The following is a 12,585-nucleotide window of genomic DNA, read 5'->3' on the forward strand; positions in this document are numbered from 1 at the left end:
GGAAATAAATTATTGTGATTGAATGAATGTGAATCATTTCAATTAGATGACAAATATTTGAGAGGTGGAAACACAGCTCTTGGTAGAAGAGATCATCTTGATTACAGAACTAGTGAGTTCCAATCGATAAATTCCTTACAAGAATTTCTATGGCTATTAGAAACTCGGAAATTGAGATAATACACGTTAGAATTGATTTTCTCCATTTCTCCCTTTTGAATTGATTTTATAAATTACAGCTACATGTTGATTAAATTGTTGTTAAATTACAATTCATTCATCCAGGTCCATTTATCCGGAATATACAGGGTGTTTCAGAAGTAGTGTCGAACATTCTAGGGTATCGTTCCTGGATGATAGGAGACTACAAATGTCGTATTTGAAGTGTTAAAAACTCATCGGTTATCATTATAGCTGCCATTTTGTTTTTTTTTCACTTAGGAATTTTTATCTCAAGAACGAATTGTTGTATTGATCTGAAATTTGGCATGAATATGTATGCTATAAAGATTCAACTTCAAAAAATAAAATAAAACATTTTCTATCTAAATTTTCAAAATGGCGGCCATTATAAATTGTTTATGGCGAATTTCAAAAAAACCGTTCATTTAACAGAAAATTTACAAGAGGCAAGAGTTTTGGCAAATTTTATCAATATTTCAAGGATACTTTATTTATTAAGATTGGTCGAAGAATGACAGAAATTAATTCTTTTCGTACTGCATGCATGATCATGAGCAAACAAGATCATTTGAAACACATTGTAAAATCATCTGGATGGCCATATGGAGCCATACCGAGTTTCAAAGCTTCATCTTAAATACAATTGGAATTGAAAATTTAATATTGATGTTTAAATGGTGAAAAGTGATCATGCATGCAGTACGAAAAGAACTAATTTCTCTGTTATTCTTCGACCAATCTTAATAAATAAGGTATCCTTGAAATTTTGATAAAATTTGCTAACTTTTTTGTCTCTTGTAAATTTTCAGTAAAGTGAACGGTTTTCGTGAAATTCGCCATCATAAATTTGAAATGGCCGCCATTTTGAAAAAAAGTTTTTATTTTATTTTTTGAAGTTGAGTCTTTATAGCATAAATATTCATTCCAAATTTCAGATCAATACAATTCGTTCTTGAGATAAAAATTCCTCAGTGAAAAAAACAAAATGGCAGCTATAAGGATAACCGCTGAGTTTTGGACACTTCAAATACGACATTTGTAGTCTCCTATCATCCAGGAACAATACCCTAAAATGTTCGACACTACTACTGAAACACTTTGTATAATTTAAGCCGTCAAAGGGCCGGTTTCACAACAGTTATTCTTCAGCCGGGACCATCTAACGTGCTATTAATTTAACTTGACCATCCGATAACACGGGAGTCAACTGGTTGAACACGTCTTCTTTAGGTTGCTAGATGTCTCTAACTAGCAAGCGTTCTATCTGTTAGCCTATAATTGGCACTGATCTACAGATTGAAAAACATCAGGGATCAATACTGATGTATCTCCTTTCAACACTCTTTCATAAATCACCATGATTAGAGAATAAGTGACCAGAAGCTTCAAGTAATCATGTATCTTTATCAATTAGGAATCCATTACAGCTATAGTGAGGTCCACGTTATAATGACAGTATTTGATCAACTTTGGTTTCGCTATTCCTTTCTATCATTCGACAATGCCGGTGGTCCTATCCTTTTCTAGGTCCAGAACGATGCCAATTATGTTTTTGACAGTGTAGAAATATAATTAATTAATGCAGAGAATCGGTATCGTTACTATTCTATCTTTATCCACTGCCATTATAACGTGGACCTCACTATAGGTGATTGATTTATTTGTTTCAAGTTGTATCCTATCGTAAAATTAAAGTTTGTATCATCAACTGACACTAAATTTCATTCATGAACTGTGGCAGATATATAAAACACTTTTTATAATATCAAAATTGTTAAATTAGTAATTGGATTTTTAATAGATTCTTGAACGCTGCACCAACCATATCAAATATTATGGCATTTTATGTTATTTATTGCATTCTTAGTTCAGATTAAACGGACCTTCAGTTTAAATAAAATGAACCACATTATAAAAAACGAGACTTTATAATGGATTTAATCCAATTCAAAATGAAATTGCGTTTAAACTGGCACTGTGCAAACAGAACTGAGGAAAAAATTGTTGTAGCTATAACTTTTAATAATTTTAATGTTACAGAATATAGATTATTGGTTCACGTTCTCTTTCATAAATTTCGTTATTGCATTTCAATGATATGGTATAATATCATATAATTATAATCACTGTAAAAATATGTAAATTGTAAAAATACTCGATTAGTTATCTTAACATAATTAATTTTTTGTGAATAAGAACCCTAATATTTGTTGGATATTTAATTAAACCTAATGTTGATTTCATTCGATTTTGTAAATGCTCTAGCTAGTAAATTTTAACAAAGGTAATATTTACCTGTCTATTTATTTATGACACATAAATGTCACTTATTGTTTCATTTAAGAGTTCAGTTAGTTACGTGAAATATGTTTTCTATATTATTAATATAATTAAACTGAATTATTGACTGTTAAATCTGTTTCATTTCAAAAATTTCATCTCTAAGAATGTCTTCATAAATATTCACACTCTAGCATGATGCCCGCATAAGTTGCAAGCTTATGTGTGGACACGGTGAAGAAAAGACGACTAGTTTTCAGATTTGGGTTGATTCAGGAAGTGAATTTTAAAATAACAGTTAACGAGACAATAGTTCATGTCAAATTTTATAACATTAATATTCACGTACAACAATATCCTATCAAATATATTATATTGAAACGTGTTTTTCAATTACAATTTTTTACTGGCAGCATAACATGGATAACATAATATTATCACATTCAACCGTAGGCTGTTTCATGATGAAATTGTACATAATTATTACGATTGAGAGAGATAAAGCCACAACAGTTCTCACTTCAGAAGAGTTAAACATAAGACTAGCGACATTCTGTAAGAAACATGGAACTTCTACGCTCTAGTCTTGTTAAAAACAAGCCGAAGCCACTATCCTGAACAAAATGAACAGTACATTACGTGTTAGATTAAATAGAATTTTCCACATTAGTCGAAGAACTACTTTCTTTGGCCGAAGCCACTATCCTGAACAAACTGAACAGTACATTATGTGTTTGATTGAATAGAATTTTCCACATTAGTCGAAGAGCTACTTTCTTTGTTTCTAAGTCGTTGAGCATCTAGTTCCTTTTTGAAAATCCTAAGTCGTTCTATTATCGGCGAATGTTTTCTGCGGAACAAATGAATTTCCTCGCCTTCAGCTGTGTACTCGGACCTTCCATCAGGCAACAAGTCCCGCAGTGCAGTGTTCATCAGCAGTTGCTTTTCTAAAAACTCTATGCCACCTAGTAGATACTCTTCACTTGTTTCCGCGAGTTCTTTATCCGATTTCAGTTCGAAGTACTTGGTTGTACAGTCTTTCAACAAAAAATAGAAGCCCAAGCCCAAAACTGCGAGTGACGTATAGAAGGCTTTCATGTAAAACCGTGGATTCCTCGAATAGATTATTCTGTCAATGACTGAATTATTAAACGCCATTAGAGAGATGATGATCAGTATTGGATAGGATGCGTTCAAGTAGATGATGGGACCGTGAGCTATTTTCAGTTCATGGGCGATGGCGTACTTCATGGCTTGCTTGCTCAACACAAGCGACTCTTTCAGCTTATTTCCTTCTTTTGTATCCCAATCAACTTTTTTGTTACCAACCTGTAAAAAGATTGGAGAAAAATACATTCGGCATCTTAAGTAATAAAAATTAAAATTAATTTCATAGACTTTACAAGCCAATAAAATGTGTGCATGATTTAAAAAAAATTGGCGTACTTCATGGCTTGTTTGCTCAACACAAGCGACTCTTTCAGCTTGTTTCCTTCTTTTGTATCCCAATCAACTTTTTTGTTACCAACCTGTAAAAAGATTGGAGAAAAATACATTCGGCATCTTAAGTAATAAAAATTAAAATTAATTTCATAGACTTTACAAGCCAATAAAATGTGTGCATGATTTAAAAAAAATTCGTCTGTTAAACATCATAGACTGCCCCAAATTTCTTAAAATATTAAATAATTTTCCCTTAATATATCCCACACTGAAAAGAATACAATTCTCAACTCACAATGAAACACGTCAGGTTTATCAATTATTCATCCAAGAAATATTATTAATAATATCAAATGACTTTTTAAAATATGTCAAGCTTGTAACATAATTCTGTAAGTTTGATGATTTAGTAAGATCTCCAAGGGAACAGATAGCTACATCTCTATTCCTTCACTTGTTCACTATAAGATCACTCATACCACAAGATTCTCTTCTATGGCAATTAACAATTTTCTCGAACTTAGCCTCTTCTTCTAACTCTTCCCTACACATCCTTGTGTATCGTAATCAATATATTTACATATTGATTGTCTGAAACCCTCACTATATTTAGGGTTAAAATGAAATAATGAATCATTTTCCAAAGCTAATTCATTGGATGATTAAGGCTCAACTCACACTTACGCGACTCAAGTCGAGAAGAGACTGCGTCTCTAGTCTCTTCTCAACGCAGCATGTGTTTTCAAATGATGACACTCTGACCAGTCGATTCTAGTCTCCGCAACCTCACGACTGTGTGACTGAGTCGAGCGTCGACTCGACATGTTGGTCGAGCCTCGACTTGAGTTGCATAGTACTGTGCATTTTTAGAGGTTATGTTTTATGAAAGTGATGTTTTATCATTTTAGATAAGACAATAATAAGAATAATTAGACAAGGCAATATATTCATAACAATTATTATACAATTTGTTACATGCGCAGAAGTGACGAATTGGATTTCATATTTTTAATAATATGTGGTTATAAATGGAGTAGCATGGAACTGAAATAGTGACAATGAGCAAGAAAGTCGTAAGGTCGAGGGACTGGAGTATCCTCGACTGGAGACGTACGATTCGAGTCGAGGTAGTTTGAGTTGAGCCTAAGCTATAAATTTTATCCCAGAAACTATTCGAAAATAAATAAATGTTATTCTTTAGTTAAGAAAGTGAACAAAAGTACAAACAAAAAAGAAAACATAGCTTCTGTGTAATCAGAACAATTATGTACCGTCAAACCGGCTAACTTGGGACAGTTTTCAACTTTGACTTGAAATTCAGTTCCATTATCATTTTAATAGTTTATTTCTCCTGTGCTCGAATCTTAGGTTTCTAATAATACTTCAAATATATACATTCAATTTCATTATTATTCCAACCTGTTCTGAAAAAAAATGGTGTCCCAAGTTACCCGCAGAGGTTGAGTAACTTGGGACACCGATATTATTTGCCTGTATAATAGATAATTGAGTGGTTGAAGGCTAACTTGTGACATTCGATTTTGAAAAATATATTTCATATTCATAATAAAAATACTTTAACTGTAAAATATTTAAATAATTGTGTGAAATAATTCAGTGTTCACAATAGAAGATATTGAAGGCTCAATTTCTAGGTTGGAAATAGTAGATTGTTATGAATTGATATTCCAATAGTTATAAAATATTAAAACCTGAGTTCATTTGTTCAATTATTGATGCAATGCGGTAACATTGATAACAGACTGAATGAGTTCTTACCATGATAGTTTCATCGACATCTTTCACGGTTTTGTAGGAAAAGTTGATGGGCAAACCAATATAACAAGTACAATTCGACCATGCGGTGCCGAATAGACTGAGGTTTTGTCCTATCGTGTAAAACAACTCAACTTTCGGATCTCTAATGCCCAAATGCATATCATCCGATACATCAGACAGGATGTTATTTAATTCCTCGTTAACCTTGAGTGGAAATCCTTTCCTATAATGAAATATAATTTGCAATTAAAGGAAAAGAAACACTATCTAAAATGAACTGATGTTTTGTGAATCTTCAATCTAGATTAGAAACTAGATCTGGTCGAAAAGTATGCTTTTTTATGCTGTTTTTTTCAAAGAAGGATACGTACGTGTCTGCATAAAATAAAAGACGTTACCTTTTTATTCTACCATTAACAAATTATTCTCAGAATATTAATGTAGGCATTTTTATACAATAATACTAATATCGTGTGATCTGGTTGGCTCAAAATATAGGTTATTCACATTTTTACAAAAAAAACACATAATTAAAATTGTTTCACGGATTGGAAAGAAGATTTCTAGGTCGATTTACCCCTTCCATAACATCAAGACGCTACTATGCCTATAGTGAGGTCTTCGTTATAATGGCAGTGGATAAAGATATGAGAAGAACGTTGCCGATCCTCTGTCTTGTCAATTACCTTCTAAAGACGGTAGGTGATACAGGTTTATTGGTGTAATATCAACTGTTTATTCTCGTTCAAAATGATCACTTATATTTTATCAAGCAAGAAATTAGAATTTTCAATGATTTAATAATGAATTTTTATAATAAAGATGATTTTTTTAAATTAATTATTAATTCTACATTGTTGAAAGACGATCTGGCAACAGAGCAAATCGAGGAAGAGATAGCGCTATCCGCTTAGTTGAATAATAGACAAAGATAGCAATACCATTGCTAATCAAACACTACCTATTATAACGTGGACCTCATTATAGCAATAAAATTTGATCATCCAGCCAGCATCCCGTAACTTTATAATATTAGGAATACATCTATCAGACATGCGCAGTCGGCGTCCTTCTACCTCCTCCCTCTACCGCACCAAACTACTAGAGATGTTCTCATCACATCAACCCAATTCTGAACTAGCTGCTGAATGGCAATAAGGCCTGGACATACAGAGAGCGATCTACTACAGCCGCGCGTCTCTGTAGTGAGGCGGCTCGAGCCGCTTGATAGTCTGCTAGCGGCTAGAGCACATTATTATAGGGTACCTATAAATTCATTAGATTTTCATGATGTATAAGCGTTAAGGCGGCAGATGATTTAGAAGTGTTGGCTGTATTGCTTTTACAAGCAGAAGAAGATATAAATTATGGTTGGCCACTGAAAATAATTTCAACGAAAAAACAGAAGCTTCAAGCCTCGCGACTGCAACGACGCGGCTCGTGCCATTTCACTAGAGACGCGCCGCTAGTATCGTAGTTGTCGCCAAGGAATAGCACGGCACCTTTACATAAATTCCCAAGCAACATCTCTAGCTGTATTAACGGCTGTAGTTTATTACTGTATAGTGTAGTCTATTTATAATATGTCGACTTCATCATATGGACTTCAATACAATAACTGCAGCTTACTATATATTTATCCTTCTAAAGGTCAAATTCCTAAAGGAGCGTTTACATTAGTCAAGTTTTCTCGAACTCTTGTTTTCTAGAGAGTTTGATGTAAATGAACTATTTTTGCAAACTTGAAGTTATACTCGTATTTACGTGAATTCAAGCTTTCAAAATCACAAAAATATAAAATCATGAAGTCAAAATTCAATAAGTCTCAAAGTTTTCTGCATCATACTTTTTTGTTTAGTTTTTTTTTAGACATTATACGATTGACAACTGTTTTATCTCTTTTTCTCAGATTGAATTGTAAATTCAAGTTTTATTTTTGATTATGTACTTATTTTATGAATTAATAAATAAAAATAATGCAAAATTTAACCTTCTAGTCGTGACCCTGGGTCCCAGGGACCCACTTCTTTCATATTGAATATCTCAATATATTTCTAGATTATTATGTTATTCTATGATTCTAATATGTCCAAGGGTTATTGATGAACGCAACGAGCACTTATGTAAAGCAGAAATCGATCTTTATTAAAATTTTAAAAATAAATTTATAAAACCTTGCATTTTTAGGGTAGTGAAAAGTAACGTTTGGTTATTATTTTATATAAAGTGAAAAAAATATAGTGATGAATACTATGATGGATCTTACATGCAACACTACTAGAAAGGAAAAAATTGGAAGGTCATAGTTCACTCTTAGGGTAGTTTTTACCCTACCCTCAAGTTCATGTTGCACAATTTTTGAAAAACTTATGAAATTATAGTGATAAATACTATTATGAATCCTAAAACCTACATGAAACACTACTAGAAACATGAAAAATATATAAGGTTATATATAAAGATCACTTTCAGGCGAGGTTTAGTATCCCTGGGATAACATGAAGTTCATTGGTTTCACTATCATCCTACTCAGGGTCAGTATTCTTACCTTGAACTATGAAACTATTTTTTATCATCACTAATGTCATTGAAATAGAGATTTAGAAGTCAATTTATACATTCTTCGAAGTCTCTGTTCAAAATGTACATGTTGACTGTTTGAGTCCAATCATTATTGCATAAAAATGTGCATTTGAAAAAAATAAAAAAGTTACGTTAGTCGTGACCCTTGGGTCCCAGGGACCCAAAAGCGTCATTTCACGAAAACAACAAGTCACAGAGCACTAACACTCTATATCAAGTTTAAGTGTCTACTGACATGAATTTGCATGGGTCACAATAGACAGTAAAGCGAATGGAAGCAATATTATAACTAAAACAAACATTCCCTGGGACCCAGGGTCACGACTAGAAGATTAAACACGCTTAACATTGTTCTACTCGTTTTAAATGTTAAATAAAACAAACTCGAAGGGTCTACATTGATCATTTATATAGTAATTGATACTTACTAGTAGTTTCTGTTCTTGTAGTCTACATTGGTATACCTAGTGGATTCAAGTTTTTGCTCTTCAAGTCAAGAAAACCTGACTAATGTAAACGCCGCTCAAGCAAATACTCTACAATTCTAACCGCGTGGCTGTAGCCGTTAATATAAAAGTTGGTCCATAAGATCGCTCGTCTTGATCGTAGATTGCTCACTGTGTATCCTGGTTTTTATAGTAAATATTGATACTGCATATCATAACAGTAGTATTGTTTTTTTATTTGAGAATAGTTAATACAGTAGTGTTTACACCAGCTTAACTTAGTTATAGGGTTTACACCGGAATAATTGGGCCTATTGACTTCTTTGAGCCATCACCTGGTAGTCCATAAATGAATTACTTTGAACTAACATGAAATTCATTCCAGTAAAGTGTAATCATGCAAAATATTCAAAGATTTTAATCAAATCTATTGTCAATGATTTAATATAATGGATACCCAGTAAACTCCATACTTCATTGTGAAAACATAACCTTAAAAGTAATATAAGTAAAATGATTTTGAATTACCTGTGTATTTCAAATAACCCTTTATAATTATCAACAAATATTGTATGAGAAAAAACTGATAACAAAGCAGTGCCACATCCAATAGATCCCAAACAATTAACAATATTCCGTTGCCCATATGAAAGAGCGTAATTCCACAATCTAGACATTGTAAAACTAACACAAACTTATTCGATGATTACAAAAATCTGATTCAATTTGTATTAGGCGACAGTCTTATTTTAAATTTTCAATTTAAGTTATTATTTAAACCATTATAGATAAGTCATTTGAATTGCAGTACTTTTGGAAGAAAACTTAACCTCAAATTTTAGTGCTTCTCGGTTCTCGCCTTCATCACATCCTTAGACCAGTTATAGAATAGACACGCCCAATTGTATATTCATACTAAAAGTCGATGAAGCCTTCGACCATTAATATAATAGACACGGCTTGAGCGTAGTCGCTGAAGCAAACATGAATTGGGTGTGTGACGTCACATGAGAGAGCCTTCGAACTACACGCCATAATCAGCCTATGCTAAATGAGCACTTTTATAGCTTCTGAATCAGAATTTGAACTGATTTATTATTCTATTTGAAAAATTAATTATGGAAGTTGATTTATTCATTATTTATTATAATTGCATACGTAGAGCCTATGTTTTATTGCCTAGTAAAAGTATTTAAACAGTTTATGTTGTATTGAGATTTATTTCAGGGCTTTATCAAGCCGATAATAACTTGCTTCTTGAATCTATGAACAAGTATGAATAGACTTATTGAAAATTCAGGAATTATTGTATTTTATGCACACAATCAATAACATAATCTTGAGCCTGTTCAAAAAAATAATATTGACATTGAGTTTGAATTCTCGACCTAGACACAACAGATTTTCTTATCACACATAGAAACACAATAAAATTATGATGGTAAAAACTGGAATACAAGGATTAAAGATTGGATGATTTGAATGAACATATCAATATTGAAATATTATTACTACATTATATTATATCAATATAATATAATAATCATGATATAATTTCTTTGTAGAAAATATATCGGCAGTAACAATAATTTATTGCATTCTATGATTAATAGAGTAGTAGTTTACAGATATGTTAACAGAAAAGTAGATGTAGAGCATGAAAAATTACTTATCAAAATTAAGTAGGTACATACGGTAATATTAATAATACTAATAATATATTCAGCTTCATTGAGCTGAAGGAACGCTTAATTCTACAACTTTGTCCATAGAACTTTTGTTAATTATTATTAAGTGCATTAATAAAGGCAGTGATCTGGCTATCTACTATGATGGATAATATTTTCAAAACTAGAACACTACATATAATTTTATTACAATCAGAATTAATATCAAGCCAGCAAAAAGTACATCTTTCATGAAGATTTAGATGAGTAGATGAAGAGCTTAGAAAAACTAGACTACTTATAGAAATTAGGCACATAGTATTGATAATACAAATCTATATAAGTGATAGAGGGAGCTCTTAATTCTACAACTTCGTTTAGGTATACAACTTTCATGAATTATTAAGTGCATTAATAGAGGCAGTGATCTTTGCTATCCACTATTATGAATATTTTTTTCAAAAATAAAACTACATAGGCCTTTTATATTACAAAAAGTACATTCTTCATGAAGATTTAGATGAGTAGATGAATAGCTTAAAAAACTAGACTACTTACCGAAATTACACATAACATTAATAATATAAATCTATATGATAAGTGATAGAGGGAGCTCTTAATTCTACAACTTTCATGAATTATTAAGTGCATTAATAGACGCAGTGATCTTTGCTATCTTATTAATATTTTTGAATGCAAAATCAAATGATAAAATTTAGAATCTCTAAATCGGCTGCAGGCATTGAAATACCTTTTTATACACAGACAACAAGCAAATTCACGTTTGCATTCTTCATTAAAATTGACTTATTGAATGATAACTTGAGCCTAATTTGAAAAGAATGTAACTTAGATAATTACTTACCTGTGAAAAGAAATCCCACTTCCTTTTTTATCACTCTCCTTGCAGTTATATGCACAGCAACTTCTCACCATTTTTTAAAGAAATCACCATCTGGTAATTGATTAAAATACAAAAATATGATAGCGTGCCTGGGGCTCAACCAACTGACCCAACTCCCATTTGACCCAACCTACCACTAGACCCAATTTTTAAAATAGATAGAAACCGCGAAACCATTTGACCCAATAGACATCTGACCCAATATACTATTTGTCCCAACTCTATGAATATCAAAAAACCAACTGACCCAATTGACATCTGACCCAACCTACCACTTGACCCAACTACTGTGCTGCACTCTGGCAAAACGTCTGCAATGTTCCAGGCTTGGTTACTCTCTACCTACGGTCTACTCTTCAGGTAAAAGTCTAGAAGGCCTTGAAACCAAGCACAACTGTTTTGACAGTTCTTGCTATCTTTGAGGTTAGATTTGTGTTATTTTGTGATTTTGAGGTTAGATCTGTATTATTAAATTTGGATGAGGTTATTAGATTTGGTAAAACCACCATAAAAGCATCTTATCAATCAGTAAATGATTGATGATTATTCAATTTGATATAGGTAACTTTTCACAACTAGATTTTACCTTACTCCAAGTATTGTAGTCTATTGTTGCTATCATAGTTTTTATTAAGTCAGAAAAAAGCTGTTGACAGGTATCCTACAGCCTACGATATAAGTTCTGTAAGACAATGGAATTGAGTTACTGTATTAGAAATAGAAATTGGAAATGAATATTTATGGACATTCCTTATAACCTAGGTTAAAACCTACAACATAAATAATTGTAGAGAATGACTTTGATGGAATCTGCCTTAAAAAATTTCCTCACAAGTTTCTTCCCTCAGTAAATTCAGATAAGTGTTTCTAGAATACATCAATTTAGAGTAGCCTACCTACATAGTTTTATGAATATTTCAGAAGCTATGTTTCTGGTTGTACTATTTATTTACTGAGAAATAAACAATTTGCACAACGAAATTTGTAAAAAAATCAAATAATCTCCATGATATAGTACCCTACAATTCTCGGTTATCGGTACTTATGAGACTGCATTTCTCAGTTGAGTTATTTATTGAAGTTGTCGAAGGAGTACCACTCATCAAGAAGGCATTGATGTTTTGCACACCATAAACTATGCCACGAGAGCGCAGCACAGTAGTTGGGTCTAGTGGTAGGTTGGGTCAGATGTCAATTGGGTCAGATTGTTTTGTGATGTTTATAATATTGGGGCAAATGGTATATTGGGTCAGATGTCTATTGGGTCAAGTGGTTTCGCGGCTTTTCTCGATTTAAAAAA

At 32.3% G+C, this 12,585-nt stretch overlaps 1 protein-coding gene across 2 annotated transcripts; it reads right to left on the reverse strand.

The window, feature by feature from the left end:
* Nucleotides 1–2,769: 2,769 nt before the first annotated feature.
* LOC111048430 (transmembrane protein 177) lies at nt 2,770–9,689 on the reverse strand. Of its 2 annotated transcripts, XM_039445651.1 has the most exons (4): nt 9,243–9,689; nt 5,686–5,908; nt 3,169–3,792; nt 2,770–3,077 (listed from the first exon to the last, which is right to left on the reverse strand). In XM_039445651.1, exons 1-3 carry the CDS (start codon nt 9,389–9,391, stop codon nt 3,190–3,192), a joined length of 975 nt encoding a protein of 324 aa, XP_039301585.1. In that variant the 5' UTR covers nt 9,392–9,689; the 3' UTR covers nt 2,770–3,077; nt 3,169–3,189. The 2 variants fall into 2 exon arrangements, with proteins under 2 accessions (XP_039301585.1, XP_039301578.1); XM_039445644.1 differs by having other exon boundaries at nt 2,770–3,792.
* Nucleotides 9,690–12,585: the final 2,896 nt, after the last annotated feature.

This window comes from Nilaparvata lugens, chromosome 1, assembly GCF_014356525.2.
Source record: "Nilaparvata lugens isolate BPH chromosome 1, ASM1435652v1, whole genome shotgun sequence".
NCBI classification, from domain to species: Eukaryota; Metazoa; Arthropoda; class Insecta; order Hemiptera; family Delphacidae; genus Nilaparvata; species Nilaparvata lugens.

Coding starts and splice junctions, on each gene's coding strand:
- LOC111048430 (XM_039445651.1), bottom strand. CDS start 9,391: ATGTCTAGATTGTGGAATTACGCTCTTTCATATGGGCAACGGAATATT. Junction 5,909..9,242: donor GGGTTATTTGAAATACACAG/GTAATTCAAAAT, acceptor ATTTCATTATAG/GAAAGGATTTCCACTCAAGG. Junction 3,793..5,685: donor ATGTCGATGAAACTATCATG/GTAAGAACTCAT, acceptor ATCTTTTTACAG/GTTGGTAACAAAAAAGTTGA.